At 34.8% G+C, this 24,056-nt stretch overlaps 1 protein-coding gene across 7 annotated transcripts in view; it reads left to right on the top strand.

Annotated features, from left to right (window-relative positions):
• The window catches only part of CHD7 (chromodomain helicase DNA binding protein 7), a 200,897-nt gene that overhangs the window by 143,547 nt on the left and 33,294 nt on the right, over positions 1 to 24,056 (top strand). For all 7 annotated transcript variants that reach the window (XM_081952139.1, XM_081952138.1, XM_081952140.1 and 4 more), the window contains 11 exons: positions 12 to 126; positions 3,812 to 3,895; positions 15,312 to 15,449; positions 15,545 to 15,666; positions 16,066 to 16,309; positions 17,149 to 17,325; positions 17,625 to 17,768; positions 18,901 to 19,156; positions 21,115 to 21,325; positions 22,030 to 22,225; positions 22,413 to 22,580. In XM_081952139.1, coding sequence (XP_081808265.1) covers positions 12 to 126; positions 3,812 to 3,895; positions 15,312 to 15,449; positions 15,545 to 15,666; positions 16,066 to 16,309; positions 17,149 to 17,325; positions 17,625 to 17,768; positions 18,901 to 19,156; positions 21,115 to 21,325; positions 22,030 to 22,225; positions 22,413 to 22,580 — 1,855 coding nt within the window. The remainder of the gene's footprint in view (positions 1 to 11; positions 127 to 3,811; positions 3,896 to 15,311; positions 15,450 to 15,544; positions 15,667 to 16,065; positions 16,310 to 17,148; positions 17,326 to 17,624; positions 17,769 to 18,900; positions 19,157 to 21,114; positions 21,326 to 22,029; positions 22,226 to 22,412; positions 22,581 to 24,056) is intronic.

A 24,056-nucleotide genomic window follows, 5' to 3' on the forward strand; every position in this document is an offset into this window, starting at 1 on the left:
TCTTCTTTTAGCTCTTACCTCCACTGCCAATGGGCATCTGTGGAAGTACTGGACAAAGACAGGAGAATTCAACAGAAGATTAAAAGATTTAAAGCAAAGCAGGCTCAAAATAAGTTCCTTTCAGAGGTATATTTTTATTATTTCAATTGGATTTAATCATGTAGTGAGGCTGAGGTTCATTGATAACTCCATCATGTAAAGCTCAGTCATTTCTATTCAATGTACCTGCAATTTCTTTTGAAAACTATTTGGAATGTAAGCAGATGCACGATGTGGTAGCTTAACAGAGTGAAACAGTAATCTGGATCTCATATGTCTGTAAATACCTATATGCCTTGAAGAGATTACCCATAACATTGTAAAGATGGTCTCCCATAGGCTCCTTTAAAATAATACTTTATATAGGCTGGATAAATATTTTTATTAAATATTTTGAAAACAGACTTTTAGGCAATCTACCGAAGTGGATTGATGTTTAAATTCTCTTGATTTTTAATGGTCTTGAATCTTGTGGTTTTTTAATTTATTTTGGATTGTACTTCATTATGATGGCTTCTTACATTGCTACAAGTTTTAGACTTTATTGTATTATTAATTGTTATAGAATGAATGATTCTAAGGAACTAGTTTTATAAATATATGTACAAATAAATAATTTTCCCCTTCCCCACATTGTTGTCACGTTTTCCAGAGAATTTCTTAATTTCAGTCTAGTCTGTTTCAAACAAACTAGAGCTAGCTGAGGCTTAAACTAACAGAAAAGCTAGTGATCTGAGCAATATGTGTCATACATCTTCATGCCTAATCAAGTAGCAAAGGAATATGAGCAAAAACATGTTAGTCCTGAATCTTTATTTCATTTAATATTTAATTAAAGCCCTGTTATTTTTCTAAGCAAACTGGCAAAATAGTGGTTGGTCTGCCACTTAGTATGAAGCCTGAGCTGCCCACAAAGTTACTCCTGATAATCATTTAGTAGTTGGTAGATGGTGAGTTTTATGGCTGCCATAACTAGGTGAAATAATGGGAAGATCTAATTTCACTGGCATGTGGGTTAACACGATATCCCCTCACTTTACAGTGTCACTGGGACTGAGTATTTACACTGAAACAGAAGAAGAAGGAACAAAACAGCACACTGTGATCCAAAAGATACAGGAGGTTCCCCTCTAGGAAATATGGAATTATTTAACTGCCCAACAATTAATGCATTTTTGTTTATTGTTCTGTCTCAAAAGCTATATAAAACTTTAGAGATAGAATAAGTTTATTGTGCTGTTCTTTAGTAAATATGGTTTGTAGGACTACAAATCCTTTCTCTTTTCTTTACATCTTTAAATCAAACTGGTAGGGAACAATTAGAAAATTGTTAGCAACAGCTGGTATATCAGCTTCAGGCAAAGCTTGAAAACAAACTAGCTAAAGATTTCATAAGCAATGTTGATTTATTTGGGTGCTGTTCTCAGTAGACTATGGAATTAGTGTCTGGAAGTTGACAAACTGAAGTTTAATGTAGGTAAACCAATTCTAATCAGCATAAAGTCACATGTAGCACATGCCACATTCACAAACTGTTGCTGGTTCAGAATACTATATGCAGTACTTTCTGAAGATTATTTTTCTTACTAAATTATACCAATTTTCTTTAATTTTTCTTCAGTTTTTGTGTCCAAGATGCCAATTATGTCCTTTTAAACCCTTAATTTGAGATTACTGTTTGATAAACTGTGTCCTCTATTATAAACCATGTCATAAATTATGAGTAGAATGCTTTGTTACCAAGACAGTGGTTTTTCCATGATTACATGGAAACTTAGAGATTATGGTCACCTTCTAGACCAGTGTTTCTCAAACTTGGTGACTTTAAGCATAGCTGGCTGGGGAATTCTGGGAGTTGAAGTCCACAGGACTTAAAGTCGCCAAGTTTGAGAAACACTGTTCTAGACAGTTAGCAAAGACATGTTATGCTATCATGTATTATTGATTGATTGATTGATTGATTGATTGATTGATTGTAATTTGTTAGCCACTTCCAGAATTCCACACCCTGATTAGAACTCACTCCAGTTGGCAGAGCCAGATTTTTACGCTCTTTTGGAAGGCCAAATGGGTCTCATCTCAGGGGCATTTACAGAATATTAAAACTGCTTCAAGATTATTACCTATTTATGCTGTCATGATGTTGAAGCAATTTTCTTACTCCATTATATTCCACCTTTATTATAAATATCTTTTTAGACCAAGATAGTACATAATATTTTTGATTTTTCAGTATTTTCCATGTCTGCTGAAAAAGGTGTGAAATTAAAATGTTCCCAACTAACTTTCTCAAAGTGGTATGTCAATGGCTTCTCCTTATAGGCAGCTTCATAAGTTCCTCATTTCGATCAGCAGGTGAGAATGAACAAAGTTAATCCACATTAACTGGGCTACATAACAACTTAATTAATCAACCCATTGCAGTGAATTAGCTACTTAATTTGCAGAATTTGAATAATTCCTCAGTCATGATGGAATAATACACTTTTCTCTGAAAATTAAATAGTTAACAGGCTGCAATAAGCTGATTAATTTTTTAGAGACAGTCCACTTTAAAACACCATATTATCCAAAACAGTTTCTCTGGTTGAATTTCTCCACCACTTTCATGGTATAATCAATTAAAAAGAAGTTACAACTTAAATTGGTTAGATTTGGCATGACTCAAGAGAATCTGTATGTTCCGTTCTCTTCTGAAACCATCTGTATCTATAGAACATCAGGTTCCATGGTGGAAAGTTAGTGGAAAGGATACTTAGAAGTAGCTATTGATGGATAAAGTTATCTGCCATGTAAGAGATATATCAAGCAAAAACCAAGTATCCAAAACTGATTGGCAAGATCTTTGCTTTTAGAATATGCCAATTCAACAATTAAAATAATGTATCTGAAATCCCTTGAACTTTTCAATTATTCAAAAAGTGCTATGTGTGTTTGCCTGTAGCTTGTACCAGTAAGCACATGAGAGCCAATTTGGTGAAGCTGTTAAGGCATGAGACTAGAAACTAGGAGACAGTGAGTTATAGTTCTGCCCTAGGCACAAAGCCAGCTGGGTGACCTTGGGCTTGTCACCTTCTCTCAGCTCTAGGAAGGAGCCAATAGCAAAGCACTTCTGAAAAATCTTAACCAGAAAATTGCAGGGACTTGTCCAGGCAATCTCTGTAAATCATTGATTGAACAAGTAAAACCACTACACTATATCATATAAGAAGAAAAAGTATGTATTTATAATAGATTTGATTTGTACACAATTATATATCAGATCTAACATAAATTTAAGAAATATAATCAATAAGATCATTGCCAAGATAAAGTAGGAAACAAAGAGGATATCTAATTTATTTCTTCAGGAATATTTTTTTTCTGAATATGATTTAAGCAGTAATTAGGTGATTTCTGAAGTTTTTATCTACAGCATATAGCTTTCATAATTCCAACTTCTATACTTCAGTCTTCAAGAATGCTAAATGCATCATATGCTATAAACATTTTAGGCTGTTTGTTAGTGAATTGTAATTTCTCATTTCATTTAAAATAACCCTAAACATTCCTATTCTTAAACATTCTTGTATGATAAAAAAACTTTGCACTGTGATTAAGAGACCCAGTTAACAAAGCGAAAGAAGTTCAGGTCCCTCAGAAATGTTATCATTCTGGATTGTTGCATTTCAATTAATGCTATAGTTTACCAAACATGCATTTTGTGTTATAGTGTCCCTACTGTTTTATTTACTGATTTTTTTTTCCTTTATCCATGCTTGCCCTTGAATAGATAGATGATGAACTTTTTAATCCAGATTATGTTGAAGTTGACCGAATAATGGATATTTCACACAGCAAAGACGATAGTGGAGAGGTAAGTTTATTTATTTGTTTTTTAAATTGCACTTGTTTGCTAGCAAAATTAAAATGAAGTATACCATACATAGAATAAGAGTTGTCAGGGACCTTGGAGGCCTTCTAGTCCAACCCGCTGCTTAGGCAGGAAACCCTATACCACTTCAGACAATTGGTTTTCCAACATCTTCTTAAAAACTTCCAGTGTTGGAGCATTCACAACTTCTGGAGACAAGTTGTTCCACTGATTAATTGTTCTAACTGTCAGGAAATTTCTCCTTAGTTCTAAGTTGCTTCTCTCCTTGATTAGTTTCCACCTATTGCTTCTTGTCGTACCCTTAGGTGCTTTGGAGAATAGCTAGGCTCTCTTCTTTGTGGCAACCCCTGAGATATTGGAACACTGCTATCATGTCTCCCCTAGTCCTTCTTTTCATTAAACTAGACATACCCAGTTCCTGCAACCGTTCTTCATATGTTTTAGCCTCCAGCCCACTAATTATCTTTGTTGCTCTTCTCTGCACTCTTTCTAGAGTCTCCACATCTTTTTTACATCGTGGTGACCAAAACTGAATGCAATATTCTAAGTGTGGCCTTACCAAGGCATTATAAAGTGGTATTAACACTTCATGTGATCTTGTTTCTATCCCTCTGTTTATGCAGCCTAGAACTGTGTTGGCTTTTTTGGCAGCGGCTGCACATTGCTGGCTCATATTTAAATGGTTGTCCACTAGAACTCCAAGATCCCTCTCACAGTTACTACTATTGAGCAAGGTACCACGTATACTGTACCTGTGCCTTTTGTTTTTCTTGCCTAAATGTAGAACCATATTTTTTTTACCATTGAATTTCATTTTGTTAGATAGTGCCCAATGTTTAGGTTTGTCAAGATCCTTCTGTATCTTAAGCCTATCTTCTGGAGTTTTGGCTATTCCGGGCAGCTCGGTGTCATCTGCAAATTTGATGAGTTCCCCATCCATCCCCTTGTCCAAGTCATTGATGAAGATGTTGAAGAGTACTGGGCCTATAAAAGAGCCTAGGAGTACTCCACTGCATACTTCCCTCCATGTAGATGCAATTCCATTGAGGACTATACATTGAGTTCAGTTGGTCACCCTGTTACGAATCCATCTGGTGGTGATGCTGTCTAACCCACATTTTTCTACTTTATCTAGTAGTAGGTTATGGTCTACTTTAGCAAATGCCTTACTGAAGTCCAAATAAATGATATCGACAGCATTCATCTGGTCCACTAATGTTGTCCCTTTGTCAAAGAATGCAATAAGATTAGTCTGTCATGCTCTGTTTTTGACAAACCCATGTTGGCTTTTGGTTATTACTTGGTTGCTTCTAGATGTTCGCTGATTCATTGCTTGATTATCTTTTCCAGAATCTTCCCTGGTATTGAGGTCAGGCTGATAGGTCTGTAGTTTGCTGGATCTATTTTTTCCCCTTTTTTGAAGATGGGAACTACTTCAGCTCTTTTCCTGTCCTCTGGCAGTTCCCCAGTGCTCCAGGATCTTTGAAAGGATCTCGTTTGCCGGTTCCTTCAGAATCTTGGGATGTAATCCATCTGATCCTGGTGATTTGAACTCATCTAGGGTAATTCAGTGGGTCTGAGATCTCGTCTGCCAGTTCCTTCAGAATCTTGGGATGTAATCCATTTGATTAATCCATCTGATCCTGGTGATTTGAACTCATCTAGGGTAGATAGGTGCTCACTGACAATTCTCTTCCCTATTTTAACTTGTATTCCTAATTGTTTTTTGTGGTGCTTTTTTTGATAGGTTGGGCTGTTTTTTTCCCTTTGTGTAAAGACAGATGCAAAAAATTGAATTAAGTAGTTCTGCTTTCTCCCTGTTGTTTGTCACCTTCTTGCCACTTTCTCTCAGCAATGGACCAATTGTTACCTTGACTTTTTTCTTGTTTTTAACATGTTGGAAGAACATTTTTTTGGTTATTTTTTACTTTTTTTCGTAAGTCTTTGTTCATTGTGAATCTTAGCTTTCCTCACAGGCTCAGGCTATTTGCTGATATTTTGCCTTAGTTATTTGCGCCTTTTCCCACTTTTTATACTTGTCCTTTGCTGTACATTGCTAAAATTATTTTCATTTTAATTTATTGTAATGGGTATTTCTGTTACATTTTTGGATACACATTAAGTTTTAAATTATACTGCACTTAGTCCTCAGCTTGGTTGCTTAACAGCCATTTGAAGTTACAGTGGATCTTTGGGGAGGCTACTTACAACCCAAATTTAAAGCTCCATGGTCACCACCCTCACAATCAAGTGATTGAACTTTGGCTGCTCAGCAACTGGGTCTCATTGAAAGTCATTGATTGATAGCATCCTTCAGTCATGTGACCACATTCTAAGATAATTTTGCTGAAAAACTATCAGTTTTTACTTTAGGTTTTTGGCAAAACAACATTCTTAGCACACCATTGGTCCACTTAATGACCACAGAGTTCATCAGAAAACCTTGTAAAATTGGATCACATGATTGACCTGTTCTACAACTCACAACCATGATGGGTAACCTCTATTATGGTTATAAGTTTAAAGATTACCTGTACTTGAACATCCATATCCTTCACCTGGACAAAATGTTGCTTTATCAATTGATATGGAAGATATATGCCAAAACAATATGTAAAATATGGGAATAGAAAAAGAAGAGGAAGACTAGTAATAATGTAAATATTTTATATTGTAATTCACACTGCATTTGTGTGTCAATGAAATTTTACAATTTGGCTTATACTGTTATATTTGCTTTTTGAATGTAACTTATTTTTATTATTCTCTATATAAATTAAAATTTCACATAAAATGAAAATGTAATTAAATACATATAATTATTATTATTTGAAAGTTCAAATTTAGGAAGTGACATTTATTAAGCATTTTATATTAATTATATGGTTGTCAAATCATTGTTAAAATAAATTTTGTCACCACCCCAGCCATATATTGAATATACAGTATACCGTATTTTTGGAGTATAAGACACTCCGAAGTATAAGACGCACCTAGTTTTTGGGGAGCAAAACCGGGGTGGGGGGATCTGCATCTGCCTCCCAGTAATTTGCCTCCTTGCAGCAAATAGTACAGACAATATAAACTGTTTGTGGTGCATTTATGAGCATGTGTGCCTAACCCATAGAAATAGCAAAGAATTGGAGAAAGATACATTATAGCAGTATATTAATGCCAGAAAGTTTTATTTAATGTAGTCACACTAACTCTTCCAATTATTTAAATAGATCTATTCCAAACATGACTAAGTCAGGGTCTAACTCAGTTGCCTTATGTTAATACTACAACAGGACCCTGTTACATTTCAGATTATACTTGTACAGTTGCTGCTAAAATTGATATGGCTTTCTGGCAGTATACGTTATTCTCTGCTATTTAAAAGAAGATACAATAGCACTGGGCCTCTTCAGATCAAGCATTTATTTTAAAAAGCTTCTTCATTTTGTTAAGTTGTATAGAACAATAATAAAGCAATCTTTAAAAAATAAGTCTAATAATTTGAACATTCTATAGGCATTTATAGTTATTGACTTACCTCCTTGAAGTAAACAGCAAACAGCCAGTTTCAGCCTAATTAGCACAAGGAAAAAAATCTGTCTCTGCCTCCCAGCAATGTACTTCCTTGCAGCAAACAGCCCATTTCAGTTTCAGTGGGATGATCAGCTGTTTTAGGCGTGTGGAGGCAGCAATAGGCAATGGCAATCCCTGCAGCCTGAAACAGCTGATGGTTGGGAGTCCTTGTGCTAATCAGGCTATGCTGAAGCTGAAACTGGTTGTTCGCTGTTTGCTGCAAAGAGGCAAATTGCTGGGAGGCAGAGGCCAAAGGGTGGGGGTGGGCAGGGCTACATATCGTGTATAAGATGCACCCAAATTTTCACCCTCTTTTGGGGGGGAGTGCTTCTTATACTCTGAAAAATACGGTATGTTATAATAGATTTTGGGTAGCACTAGCATATCAAAAAACCCATAACTTTATGATGCTGATGATATATTGTTCATGATATACCAGTGGCGAACATATGGCATGCGTGCCAGAGGTGGCACTCAGAGTCCTCTCTGGGCATGCGTGCTGTCGCCCCAGCCCAGCTCCATCACCTTTCTCTCCCAGGGGGGCAGAAAGGGAGAGAGACTGGAAAAGAGAGGGAGGGTGGGAAAGAGAGAGGTGGAGGGAAGGATGGAGGGAAAGAGAGAGAGAGAGAAAGGGAAATGATATTACAAAAGTTTATCTTTTTTATTGTTGCTAAATGTAATATTTCAAAAGCAGGAAAAAAATGAAGGGGGCATAAAAGTGCATTTATCATGTTTTTTGTAGAACAATTAGCTGGACTCTGCCTTGTTTATCATTATTTTAGGTAGTAAAACCTCAGTATTCAGGTTAAATTGCCGTGTTGGCACTTTGCGATAAATAAGTGGGTTTTGGGTTGCAATTTGGGTTCTTGGTTTCTAAAAGATTCGCCATCATTGTGATATACTGTTTCACCCAAGACAGGAAACTTTTGTAGACTAAAACTCTATCAAATAATTGTAGCAGCAGTGTATGTGTCAGTTATAATTTTAAATTCAGTAAATATTGAAATATAACCCACATAAATCAAACTCCTGCGTAGTTTTAAAAGTGGGGAAGATCATGAGAGAGAAAAAGTTCAAGAAACACTGTTAGAATGTATTTTTGTCTTTAAATCTGTGGGGAAAAATAATTTCACAATTTTCAATATTCAGGAAAACCTTTCATCATTTTAAAGTGTTACATCATCTTATTCATTGTGAGCATTGTGGTTTTGTGTGTGTATGTATGTATGTATGTATGTATGTATGTATTGTGTCACAACTCCTGGTATGCCCAAATATGGGAGGGAACATACTGCTTCCCTTTTCTGTCTTTCGGCTCACCCTAGGAGCCATCCAGGCCGAAAGCCATTTTTTTATGTTGCCTTTGTTACATTTGTGTTGCATTTGTGCTGATAAATAAATAAAGGGAGACTAGTATAGATCTATTTCAAGCTATTTAGCTCTCATCAGCTAGCCATACCCTTACTGGGAATTGAACCTAGGCTGTATTACATATCAGGCAGATGTATTAGCCACTAAAGGCTCTCCTCCTTTATCAGCTAAGCCAGGGAAATAGGTATGTATTGTGTCACAACCCCTGGTATGCCCAAATATGGGAGAGAGCATACTGCTTCCCTTTTCTGTCTTTCAGCTCACCTTAGGAGCTATCCAAGCAGAAAGGCATTTTTTTATGTTGCCTTTGTTACATTTGTGTTGCATTTATGCTGATTATATATATATATATATGTGTGTGTGTGTGTGTGTGTGTGTGTGTGTGTTGTATTTGTGCAACACAAATATAAAAAGGCAACATTAAAAATAAAAATATGGTTTTCTGCCTGGATGGTTTGTTGTGATGAGCCGAAGGACAGAAAGAGGGAGTAGTGAGCTTCCTCCCATATTTGGGCATACCAGGGGTTGTAACACATACATACATACATACATACATACATACATACATACACATACACATACACATACACATACACATACACATACACATACACATACACATACACATACACATACACATACACATACACATACACACATACATACATACATACATACATACATACATACATACATATATATATATATATATATATATATATATATATATATATATTCTTCATGCATATTAGTCCATACTACATAGAATTCAAATTAAGTTTTTTGGCAGGAGACTTCTGTATTCCAGAGCATCTTCTATAGCAAAATTTTGGCTTTGATTCAAAGAACAGTTCTGTTTTCAGTGTTCCAGTGATAGTTCTTGGCAGCTCATCTTCAGTGGTTATTTGTTGTTTTTTGTTTTTATTTTGAAATGGACTTTGCAAATGCCAACAGTCTGGTGTTGCATCCCCACCAAAATTTTGTTTATTGATATTTCCTCAATTCCAATTTTGCATTCAATCCTGCAAATATCAGCCCTAACACTAGTACCACTTCTATCTTTATTGCTATACTTTCCCTTTTCTAATCTTGTAGAGAAATGTACTACCCGATAGTGGTGGGCTTCTTGACTTGTTTTCTTTTTTTTTGTAATAGTTTTAAATTTTATTTACAAACATATAAAATACACATACACAAAACTTATATGTACATCACATTTACACAATACAATGCGAACAGGAGCTTCCTGTTCTTTCTAATAGCAATTGCCAATCGATATTGCTCACATTATATTGTTTCCCCTTCTATTATATTTCATTTGTATTTCACTATTCTCAACCCTCTTATCTTACTCCTCTGTCTGCTATATTGGCTGATTACCTCTAGTAGGTTTAAACCACTTGGATACATATATATGTGTTAATTCTCCTTAACTACTATTTTTGGGCTTTGTTGTCTTCCTTCATTGATCCTTGTTTCTTTCCTCCATCCACCTTATACCATTTATCCCATATCTGGTAGTATTCTGCTTCTTCTTTTCCCTGGATTTCTTTTGTTAATTTGTCCATTTCAGCGCAGACCATAACCTTTCTTATTATTTCATCTTCACTTGGAATTACTTTGTTTTTCCATTTCTGGGCAAAGGCAATCCTTGCCACCGTAATTATATGTAATATTAAATACTGAATTTCTTTTTTATATTTCACAGTCATTATTCCTAATAAAAAAACTTCAGGTTTCAATTCTATTTTAACACCTGTTATTACCTCTAGCCACTTTTTGATCCTTTTCCAAAACTTTTTAGCCTCCTCACAGGTCCACCATAAGTGGTAGTATGTTCCATGTATTGATTCACATTTCCAGCATTTTGGGGAGGTATTTGTTGAGATTTTAGCTAACCTTGTTGGTGCCAGGTGCCATCTGTAAAACATTTTGTACTGATTTTCCTTGTATGTAACTGATAGTGTCATTTTTAAGTTTGTTCCCCAAATTTTTTCTCATTTATCCAATTCAATATTATAGCCAAAGTTCTGTGCCCATTTTATCATTTGTTCTTTCATGATTTCCTCTTCCATTTTATGCTTCAGGAGAAATTTATATAGTCTCCCTATCATCTTTCTATCAGAGCTATGAATTATTTTATCCAATTCGTGTGGTTCTGTTTCGATGTCTTATATTTTAGTATCATTATTGTGTTTAGTTTTGATTTGCAAGTAGGTTGACTTGTTTTCTATAGAAGTATGTGACCTCACTTAAAATTTGTTGTTATTTAGTTCAGTATCAATTTCTTCATTAATTGGAGCAGATCTCTCTTGTCTGTATTTTCCACATTTTTTGGATGCAACATATTATCAATATTGATGTGATATTTATATCACAGTCTTCTATAATTTCTTCATATCGATTTCACCAGATTTGTTTCTATTGTGGCCAGTTAAATCAAGGAAGAAAAAACTTTTTATTTTCATTTTTGCCTTATCTCTTCCATCAGCATATTTCTGGACGACAGTAAATGTACCCTGTTTCCTGAAAATAAACCTTCCCCCGAAAATAAGCCCTTCCTGAAAATATTGCATCGCAGCAGCAGCCATGAGGTGACCATGCTCACCGCCTCCTGCACCTCAAAAATAATAAGATTTCCCTGAAAATAAGGCCAAGCGCTTATTTTGGGGGCCAAAAGAAAATAAGACCGTCAAATTTTCAGGGGAACACGGTAACAAATAAGAAAGATACTTCTATCGATTGAGTTTCACTTGCTGTTTTGTATCACATCCACAACGACCAGTCTGAGCTACAGTTCATCTACTGGAGGCGTCAACCAGTTCTTGGTCAGACATTCTTATATTTGTCAGTATTGTTAATATGATTAGTCCTTCCTTCCAGGTGGTTGTGCATAGACTACCATAGTAGATGAGAAGTGTAAAGCCAGTCTTTCCAAACCATGTAGAACAGTGATCCCCATTTAGAACTGGGCTGTTGAAGTGGCAGGCAATACGCGCAATAGTGTATGCGCAATATTCCATTTGCGTGAGTGGTGAACACACATGCCACTCGCCCAATTGGAACTGCACATGCTCGCCCACTGCTTCCATGGAACTATCCCCTTTCTCCCCTCCGTCGATCTACAAAGCCAGAAAGGTTAGGGATTGCTGATGTAGAACACATATTTTTGCTGGTTTTATATATATTTTTATAAAAGAACATATATACATGTGTGTATACACACACGTGTATGTGTGTATGTATCTATGTATGTATTATTTTTAAACTTTATTATCTGCCCATGTGTTTTAGTGAGTGGGTGATTATACAAATAGAAATGAATTTGAATGCAGAAGTAGGGGGCTAAGCACTGATATTGTTGGTGAAGTCATTAGATCATACACTGAAAAAATTATTTGAAATGTAACATTGTTCAAACGAGAGGTAGACCATTCAGGATGTGGTATTTTTAGTTCCACGGTGTTGCTTGTTAGCCACAGATTCTTGCTTAAAATGTGCCATTTGATGAATGAATGAATCAATCATCAATCAATCTTGCTTAAAACAAAAGTATCTGCAAGATCCAAGAGGCTTGAAGGTGCTGGAGGAGGACTGTGATTTCTTTAAAGTCAATAATACTTAAAATATATTAACCTTAGTAGCCATAAACTAGCAACATTCAGGTCTGTGGAAAACAAAGGGAGAAAACCTGACTGAGTAAGTTGGAAATTTTATTCTTTAGCTTCATTGTTCGTCAGGACAATTACCGTATTTTTCAGAGTATAAGACACACCTTCCCTCCCCCCAAAAGAAGGTGAAAATTTGGGTGCATCTTATACACCAAATGTACCTCCACCCACCCCCACCAAAGGCCAAAAACGTGAAGCAGGGATGGTCTGTGGCAATCCCTGCAGCCTGGAACAGCTGATTGTGGGGTATTCCTGCAGTCTGATCTATCCGCCAGTCAGCTGTGCTGAATCATGCTGCTATCAGTGCTAAAGCTGACCTGGCTGGTCACAGTTTGCAGCAGTAATCACATTCAGAAAGCACACACAAGTAACTGATTCAACAGGATTCAAAATAATAATAATAATATACAATACAATACCAAAAGCAGGTTTTCCAAGATAGCACTAAATACAAGCAAAACACAAGTAGTTTCTCTTTCACTTCTCAGCTCAGCCAGGCTCCTTCCTGTCTCCTTGTTGCTCACATAGCAAGTACTGTTTCAGAGTCCAAAAAGCCCTCATTGGCTGACTTAGTTGCTATGCCTATTCATTGCCTGACCAAGTCATGAACTCACACACTGACAGGAAATTAGCCAGCTAAATACCATGGATGCTGGTAGACAGAGGTAGAATTTTTTTTCTTCTGATTTTCCTCCCCAAAAACTAAGCTGCGTCTTATACTCCAGAGTGTCTTATACTTAAAATACAGTACTAGACTTGCCTTACTAAATACCTGCATTTTTCTTATGAAAAGATTTCCTCTGTCTTTGCTAAACAGTAAATGTTGTTCATCCCTCCAGAGATTGTGCTTCAAAAGCCTTGAGTAGTTCAGTTGCCCTTCAGCATCACATGTGGCTTCATTTCAAAGAACTCTCACAGGAAACTCGGATCTGAGTTGAGGATTTACTATGGTATATTTACTTAGAAGACCAGCTAATTATGAGCATGCTAGGCTGTGTCCGAAACCAAAATTTTGGTATTTATGAAATATGATATTATTCAGGTGAAGATGCATGCTATTAGATGGGATCAAATCATAGGACATTCTTCAAATCAGATAGATCCATGCAGCAAATCCATAGGAGACCAAGCTGGGATATCAAATAGAACTTTTGCTTCTTTTAGTTCATTCTGTTGACGTTTTATGTTTGGAATTCTATTGTAGTGAATTTATGAATAGTGATCTCCCACAATAACCACACAAACTATTTCTCTTCTTCTCTTTTATGCCTGGTTTAAATCACAGACTGCCCTATACAAAAAAAAACCTAAGGTTTGTTTGCCATAGAACAACTTGAAAGTGAGTCTCTCTGAATTATTTTAGGGAAGGTTTTTATTCTAATATTGAAAAAAAAAGATCTTTATTGGGTTCATCATCTTCTGGATGCAAATACTGATGTGCAAATAGCCAAATTTCATGTTTTATTTTAGCTTTACTTTTTAAATGCAGCTGGTTTACCTCAATAGACTGGATTGATACTTTGTTTTATAATTATATTGCTCCCACCATCAGCAGTAAATTATAAATTTTCTGTTAATATTAATATTCTGTTGTTCCTTGAAAAATGATGGCTCTCTAAAGTTTTGCTGTGTGATAGAGAATCTGTTCATCCAGTGAATCATCATATCTTTACAGTACGTCTGGATTTTGCGTTGTTGATGGGACTTCTGCTTCAGAGACTTAAAGCTAATGTCCAGTGCAGGGACTTGTCCAGGCAGTTTCCAGGAATTGCACATGTTTGAATAGAAGAAAAAATGGTTCATCCAGATGTGATGATGCTCAAAAATATGACTTGGAAATTATAACTTTCATTTTTCTCACTTGCAGTACCATGTTTTACCAAAAATAAGACAGGGTCTTATTTTATTTTGACCTCGAAAGTGCTTGGTCTTATTTACTGGTAGGTTTTATTGTTTTTGAGGTGCAGGAGGTGGTGAACATGGTCACCTCATGGCTGCTGCTGTGTTGCAATATTTTTGGGGAGAGCTTATTTTAGTGCATGCGCCCAATTGGACATTATCCAGGGAGGTCTTATTTTCAGGGGAACAGGGTAGAACAAGTGAGCTTTCACAAAATATTCTACACAGAAAACATCCTTAAAAAATAGAAAAAGTATTCAGCCTGCTAGAGCTTTCAGAGAGAACTCAGCTACATTTTTGTTGAAGTTTAAAGGAAAAAGAAAAGATTTAGCTGTAGTTTCAACTTACAGAGGTATGATTTTCAGTTGCCCAACTTTATAAGGATTACTATTAAGCAGTTTATATGTTTTTTCGACCTCAGCTATTTATTATTTATTTATTATAGAGCAGGCTGTAAAGCACTGTGAAGCAGTATATAAGCTATTGTGCTGCCTTGGAATCTTTCCCCAGTGCTCAACCTAGCCCATCTCAAAACCATTTGAACTTCTGGTTCCATACTCATTGCAACTGCTCTCTTGGAAAACCACTTTCCTTACTGATACAGGACACTTGCTAATCAACTTTGTGTATTCTTCTGAGAGCTCTTACTTAGTTTTCTAAGGTCAGTCATTGGTGAATTCACAGATAGTAAAAGAATTGGAATTATGGGTTAGTAATCAGTAACTTTAACAACAAAGTACTTTCTCAGTTTATGTGCTGTTTTTACATTAAAAATAGAAGTTCAATGAAATATGCTGTTTTATTTAGTTTACAAAATTACAATGCCATTGATCATATTAATTGACTTTCATATAATCATTTTGTTTGCTTTTTTTCCCTTAAAAAAGCCTGTGACTCATTATTTGGTGAAATGGTGTTCACTTCCATATGAAGACAGCACATGGGAATTAAAGAAAGACATAGATCAAGCTAAGATTGAAGAATATGAGAAACTAGTGGCTAGGGAGCCAGAAACAGAACGTGTGGTAAGATTTAGCTTTCTATTGAAAATGTTTCTTAATAGTAGCTTAATAATGTGGTTTGTGTAAACCACTAATACGATTTGCTGCATTTGAAATAGGAGCGACCTCCTGCTGATGACTGGAAGAAATCAGAATGTTCCAGAGAATATAAAAACAACAACAAACTCAGGGAATACCAGTTGGAAGGAGTAAACTGGCTTCTTTTCAACTGGTACAACACGTATGTAACATGCATTCATTATAAAACAGTATAGTTTGACTGTTCAAATTTAATATCGCTGAATATTTTAAAATACAGGGTGTTTTAATGATCTTCATTAGTAAAATAACAACTTCTGTGACTATATTATCTGTCTCTCCTCCACTCACCCTGGCTACACACACACACACACACACACACACACACATTTTTTCTGTGCATGAATTTGTATTAAATCTTGAAGTGGTTTTTTTTCTGTTTTAAGAAGGATGTTTGAGTTGACACTATTTAATTCTTAAAAATAAATGTCCTCTTGATACATAGGATTCTTACAGTCAAATAAATAAGGAAGTGTGTTTTGTAAATCTTGTTTGAGGAGCTGAATTATAATTTCAGATCTGAACAATTTATTCATTGCAGACGCAACTGCATTTTAGCAGATGAAATGGGATTGGGAAAAACTATCCAGTCCATTACATTTCTCTATGAGATATATTTAAAAGGAATCCATGGTCCATTTTTGGTTATTGCCCCATTGTCTACAATCCCCAATTGGGAAAGAGAATTCCGTACATGGACAGAGTTGAATGTTGTTGTGTATCATGGGAGCCAAGCCAGTCGAAGGATGATTCAGACATATGAAATGTACTTCAAAGACCCACAGGTAAATGTTATTAGTATAATAAAAGATGACTTCAAATAACTATTTCTCCTTATTGGTTATTGTCCTTCATTGTTTCAAAATGTAAAGTCAGGATTGGAAAAGCGGTTGCCAAAGGGAAATGTTTTCGTTAAATTTTGCACACATAAATATTACTCTATTAAGTTTTTCTAAATCAGGAGATTAAAAAAGGTACAATACAGCTTTTCCACTGTGATTAAGCAAAACTAAGAATGATTTATAAGTACATTTTTCTATCATATCAAAAAATCTGAAAGAGTCTTGTAGCACTTTTTCCAACTAGCAAAATTTTATTATAAAGCATAAGCTTTTGCTGCAGTTCCCTTCATCGGGATACAAATGTAATATTATTTTTAATATTCATATTTATCATCCTAATATTTTAATGTTTTACTTTGATGTTTTTACTCCATAAGCCACTGAGTTGCTTCTATGCTAAAAGGATGGTATATAAATGTAATAAATAAAATAAAAGTAACAAAAATTCGGGTGAGTGGAGTGTTGAGAAGGCAGATTTTTTATGCAGATCCAAGTTATTAATATGGCTCTCTTCCACATTGTCACATTATCAGTATTCCATAGAACATTTGATACTGTTGGTAACATTTATAAAGAATGCACAATGTTATAGTAGCTTTCAACTTCCAAAGTAAATTCTTTGGGTTTAAGAGGTTTAGGTTTAAGAGCAGGATTTAGGTATTATTCACAATTCTATCATCATTAGTCAGTGAATTTTTTTGTTTTGAAAGAAAGCATTTGAATCATGCATAAAGTTGTTTTAACAGTATATAATAATTACATAATAATCTCTATGCTTTTAGGGTCGTGCAATTAAAGGATCATACAGATTTCATGCCATCATTACAACATTTGAAATGATTTTAACTGATTGTCCTGAGCTCCGTAACATTCCATGGCGATGTGTGATCATTGATGAAGCTCATAGGCTGAAGAACCGAAATTGTAAGCTGCTAGAAGGGCTCAAAATGATGGACCTGGTGGGTATTGATACTTTTAAATCTCAGCGAAAAGTCTTTTAATTCTGTCCATTTGAATTCTAGTTTTGTTAACATTCTTGTCATTACAATTTTCCTCCTTAAGAGAATGCTATGAAAAACAATTCATTTGCACACTTTAAACAATCCACTGATAATATCTAAAATACAGTAGGAAAAAATGAACATGAAAGAGATTGAAATCTTATCTTGTAGTGGAGATGGGTAGCATAAAAATTTAATAAATAAATAAAATATAAAATAAATGAATAAATAAGTTTTCACTGTCTTATTTTTTGCAGGAACACAAGGTGCTTCTAACAGGGACTCCTTTGCAAAATACTGTAGAAGAGCTTTTTAGCTTGCTCCATTTCTTGGAACCAAGTCGTTTTCCTTCAGAAACCACTTTCATGCAAGAATTTGGTGATCTGAAAACTGAGGAACAGGTAAAATATTTCTTTCCAATTATAATAATCACCAATTTTGAAAAAATCCCCAGAGTAACTTTTTTTTTATTGGAACCAAACTATTATACTTATAGGAGGTTTTACAGTTGTTTATTGTCAAAATGAATCTAAACTTTAAAAAAAAATTGTAATTTTTAAAGAGATTCTGTGTAAATGTAAACTATTATTTAAAATGTGTTAATGATACTTAAAACACAAAGCAAAATAATACCAAGTATTTAAAAGCAAAATTTTTTTAAAAAAAAACATTTAAAGCAATTAAAACATTTGAACAATGTCAGCTAGGAATTTAACTGTTAATTCAGTATATCTGGAGATTATTAGATCGAATAAACCTGATAAATAGGCTTTTTAAATGAAGTATGCAAAATATTACCAATATTTTAGCTCACACAATAGCAATATAAAATGTATCTCATTGTAGAAGAAAGAGAATACATTGTTTCATAAATATAGTACAAGCTACAAGGATTTGGCTGTACTATTGTAACACATGGGCCTTTTTATTTACTATAATTTAATTATTCAATTATTGGCATGATTAAATCTCATACAATTAAGACTTCTTTAGTCATGTAATATCTCCAGTGCATGTAAATTGCTCTGAATGTTTGAATTATAGTTCTTTGTTAGTTACTACAATCTTTTAGTACATGTTAATATAGTAAACAATCTGTTTAACAGATCTCTTTTTACCAGACCTGGTATAAACAAGACAAATGTTCAGTTCAGACTTCATTCCATTAACAGGATAATGTGCATTATATCAAGCATGTTTCTATTAAATTGGGGTTTTACTGCAAATGCCACCAGTCATGTCAATTATGTAATTATGCAAATGATGTAAATTCTGATTTAATGGATATTTGGATTTAACAGAAACTCATTTCCCCAAATCATCTGTTAAATAGAGCATTTACTGTAATGAAGTTATTCTTACCATAATAAAGTTATCCTGTAAACTGTTGATGAATGATAATAGTAATTATGGAAATATTTCCATTTTTCCAAAAAATGTAGAATAATAGAAAATTATGGAAAGATGTACATATTATATAAGGATATTTATAATAGGAATTGAAAATTGTAATATAAACATTTATTTTATCAGGTTCAGAAACTTCAAGCAATTTTAAAACCAATGATGTTAAGACGACTGAAAGAAGATGTGGAGAAGAATCTGGCACCCAAGGAAGAAACTATTATTGAAGTTGAATTGACAAACATTCAGAAAAAATACTACAGAGCTATTCTTGAAAAGAATTTCGCATTTTTGTCTAAAGGAGGTGGTCAAGCAAATGTCCCTAATCTGTTAAACACTATGATGGAACTGAGAAAATGTTGCAACCATCCATACCTTATAAATGGTATGCTGGTTTTCTCTTATTTTATAAAAACTTTGTGTAAGGACTGTAATTTTCTATGTATTATGACCACCCACCTCATTTGCATATGAATTTTGGTAGCTTACACAGTTAAAACAGCTAACAATCTACATTATTTACAGGCTTCAATTTTAAAACAAATTGTATTTTTGAGGAGAATGTAAATCTCCAAATGCCAGGTTTAACTACATACCAACTTACTTGAAAGATTGCATCAATGCCTTACGACAATAATCAACTTCCTTTCTTGTATCTTCAAGCCAAATGTCATTATTTTCATCGAAGAAATGATTTCCTAATTACTTTTAAAAGAACATTTGTTGTCACCATTAGGCTTATACCTCAATAAATTTGGAACTGGCTAGATACATCAGACATGTGAACTGAATCACATAATAAAAAAGCATGTCAGCTTGTTAATATAGATAACCATGGTTCATTCAATAATAAAAGAATGAAATTGATGATACATCAAAATGTAATTTTGTCTAAACCAAAATAGTTCTATACCCGTGATGGTGAACCTATGACACATGTGCCACAGGTGGCATGCAGAGCCCTCTCTGCGGGCACATGAGCCATCACCCCAGCTCAGCTCCACCGCGCATGCATGTGCGCCTCCCATTGGCCAGCTGATTTCCGGGTGTCCGCCGTGCATGCACAGTGGGTGGGGCGCATGCAGGACACGCACATGCATGGGGTTGGGAGATGCGTATGCATGCGGGAGGGGGAGCATGGAGGGGTGTGATGTGCCTGCCCCAGCGGCCAGTTTTTGGTCCCAGGAGGCTGCAGGCAGGCCTACTAGGCCCAAAACAAGTGGGTGGGTGTTGCACATGTATGTGCAGGGGGCAGAGCCCAGAGGTGTTGCGCATGCATTGCATTATGGGTGCTGACGCATGAGGGCATGTGACGACCAAAAGGTTAGCCATCGCTGTTCTATACACTATAATAGTGATTAGAAATAATTATCTAAAAATAAGTATGCATTTTTGCTTTCCACTGTTGGTGTGGATTTTTCCTTTCTGTTGTCATGTGTAACACACTATCTAAGATATACAACGGAATCTAATGCTTCATTCAGAAATGTTACTGCTATATGATACTGCTTATTTCCTATATTAAATTACTTGTACTAATTTTTTCATTTATAGGATATGGGCGTCATTATGTTCTTGTTTTCAGTATTAAGATAAAACTAAATTACAACAAAAACAAATCAGCCATATTTTAAGTTAGCAAACACCCTTGTAATAATGATTTTAAGATGTCCTGAATTTTTTTTAAAAAAATATAATGCTCTCCCATATGATCAAATCTTCCAGATTCTGACTGAATACCAATGCAATAATTCATATTTAATGAAGTGGTGGAGGATCCATACATTGTTGTGTGTGGCCCTTATTTTGTTAGTTTTTTGTCTATAATCTTTTTAATTGGGACTTTTTTACTGTGATTATGATTGACAGTTAATTTATTTTGCCACAAAGTAGTCTTTACCTGGTAGATAATGAAGTCATTCAATTTTAAGATGTGTTTCATACTAGAATTCAGTTAATGTAACCTATAGTTTTGATGGTTAGTAACAGTATGTAAAACACTTTCTAAAAAAAATGGTTTTGTCATTATGTTCTCTCTTCGCTGTTATATATATTGTACTTAATGTTCTTAATTTGCTAATTAATTATTCAGTCACTCACTGCTCCCTAATTTGTTATGACTTCTGGCTTGGCACCTCTTTGTTGTTGTGAAACTTGTTTCCTGGAAGCTTTGCTTTTATTGTTTGTACTTATTTATGTATTTTCCATGTTAAATTTAAATAAATATATAAATACACATTTACACATAAAACACTTAGACATTGTATGGGGAACTGGGGTAAATTCATAGTTTTATCAATAAAACCTTTAGAGTATTCACATATTGCTGTCCAATCTCTGCAGGTGCTGAAGAGAAAATTTTGGAAGAGTTTAAAGAAACACACAATCCTGACTCTCCAGATTTTCAGCTCCAGGCAATGATCCAGGCTGCTGGCAAGCTAGTACTGATTGACAAGTTGCTGCCAAAATTGAAGGCTGGTGGCCACAGAGTGCTTATCTTTTCCCAGATGGTGCGCTGCTTGGACATACTGGAAGACTACCTCATTCAAAGACGGTGAGAACACAGTATAGTTTAAGTTTAAGAAATAAATTCTAACAATTATTCAAGTATTTAGCCTGTGTTGCACAGACAAGGAATATTTTACAATAAAGTAGAAGAATGCCTAAACAAAATAATATTCATTAATTCTCTTTGTTCAGAGTCATAGTATATAGCCTTTTATGTAAGACTTTATGATTGATTGATTGATTTTTCACATTTCTAAACTGCCCATCTCTTTCAAAGAGTGGTGGGAGCTTTGCTAAAAGTGATAATGCTTTTAGAATAAAACATGATTAAAACCATTTTATATTATATGTACCATACTCTAATAAAGGTCCATAAAACAGTCGTTAATAATTTTTAGCTTTTCAAAAAAAAAATCTTCCTTTATTTTTTTCAATTGGAACAATTTTCAGGCTCTTAATTGTGGGTGACGCAGAGCCAATTAATTATATCGGCAACATTTTTTTCTGTAACTTTTTGTAATTTTCAACAATTTGACATACATTTTTGATACAAGAAATCTTATAACTGCTCTTTCTGCTCACTTATTTCTTACATACTTATGTACTTCCTTTTACAGATAGAACTGAAATTGAGCTGCAAAGTTAGGAAAGCTAGTAAGAAGAAAAGATGCATTTTCTGAGAACAATGCTTTCAGTCTTGAATTACTGGCATAGAGGGTGTACCTTATTAATACTGCTTTATTTTTGTAGATATCCTTACGAACGAATTGATGGCAGAGTAAGAGGCAACCTTCGTCAAGCAGCTATTGATAGGTTTTCCAGACCTGATTCTGACAGATTTGTTTTTCTACTATGCACAAGAGCAGGTGGCTTGGGAATTAATCTTACAGCTGCTGATACCTGCATTATTTTTGATTCAGATTGGAATCCTCAAAATGATCTTCAGGTAATATTGTAAAAGGCAGTTGACATATTCTATTTCCCTAGTGCTCCCCTTCCCTTTATTGCTCAGGTAATACGTTGTGGTTGAACACTTCAAAAAATTTAAAACAACATATTGTGCTAACATTTGTTCATTTTACTACCTATTTTAATCTGTTTGAAAAAATACATCTCATGTCATATTTTTCCAGGCTCAAGCTCGATGTCACAGGATAGGACAGAGCAAATCTGTGAAGATCTACAGATTAATAACAAGGAATTCTTATGAAAGGGAAATGTTTGACAAAGCAAGCTTAAAACTTGGTCTTGATAAAGCTGTGCTTCAATCCATGAGCGGAAGAGAGAATGCTACAAATGGGGTAAAATATATATGCTCCACTTCTTCCCTTCCCTTCCTTTTTATATTTATAGCTTTAAAAATAGTATAAAGTTTTCTTTGAGTGGAGCTTGACTTCTGATGATTACACACATATGCCCATGTTGTTTTATCTGCAGTAATATGGAATATGGCAGTCACACATACTTTTTTACGTTATTTATTCAACTTCTGAGTTTAGTTTACAGCTCTGGGATTTCCTGATTTTCGTCCATTCAAAGATAGATGGATGGATGGATGAGAGAGGGAGGGAGGGACGGAGGGAGAGAGAGAGAGAGAGAGATATGCTATTATTTATTGCCATAAAGTATATTCTAAATTTCATTCATTTGTTAACTAGAGAAGGTTTTTTTCCCCTAGTATCTCTCTTCTTACTATATAATTTATTAATGGTGTGTACTTTATTCATTTCAAAAATAATTGTTATTTTTGAAATTGATAGTCTGTATTTTATTCAAAAAAGATTTGACAGATCAACTACATAATCCCATCCAAGTATTCCATCTAAATGTTCTAATTAATAAGGAACTAGTACATAAAAATCTGGATATAAAAAGTCTACCCACTCCTGTTAAAATGCCAGGTTTTTGCGATAAACCCTTTAAGAATTATTTCCACCTTTAATATAACATTTAAGCTGTACAAGTCAATTGAAAAACAAGCTAAAATTATTTAGTGCTGCAAAATGAACTAGAATAATGTGCCTGTATAAGTGTCAACACCCTATTATAAGTTGGGATGTTTCTGTGTTCAGAATAATCAATTCAAACTGATGTTAAATAGTAGTACATACTTGCCATCAATTAAAGTAACTCTGATATAAAGTATATATATAAAGTTCAACTATTCAAGTAGGATTTATCTGACATTTATGCAGTTGCCTCACAGAAAAAGAGGTCAGGTGTCTGCCAGGTGCTACTGCCAGCAGAGGCGTATTTTTAAGATAGTCAAGAATGCCAGTAAGGATTGTGATGTTGATGCCATTATACATCTTGGCACAAATTATGTGTTCCAAAAAGATGTACTTTGTGCAGAATGATTTCCAGAGCTTGGGGCATGAACTTAATAGAATAGGTTGTAGTCTTATCTTTTCAGAAATTTTATCAGTTTATAAGGAACAAAAAGGAAAAGGCCAGCATGTAGCAGAGTTTAATGTGTGGCTAAAGGGATGGTGTAAACGGAAAGGCTTTGGTTTTATTACTGTATTTTTCGGAGTATAAGATGCATCTTTTTTCCTCAAAAAAGAGGCTGAAAATCTGGGTGCATCTTATACACTAAATACGGCATTTTTTGCCTCCTAAAACTCCGTGCCCTTCACCAAAATGGCCATGCATAGCTTGTAGGAGGCTTTCAGAGAGCTGCTGGGGGCTGGGGAGGGCAGAAATGAGCAAAGAAACGGGCTGTTTTTTGCTCAACCCCCCCCCCACCTCCCAAGGAACACTCTATAAGCTTCCTAAAG

This window comes from Natrix helvetica, assembly GCF_964273705.1.
Source record: "Natrix helvetica genome assembly, chromosome: 4".
Classification (NCBI taxonomy): domain Eukaryota; kingdom Metazoa; phylum Chordata; class Lepidosauria; order Squamata; family Natricidae; genus Natrix; species Natrix helvetica.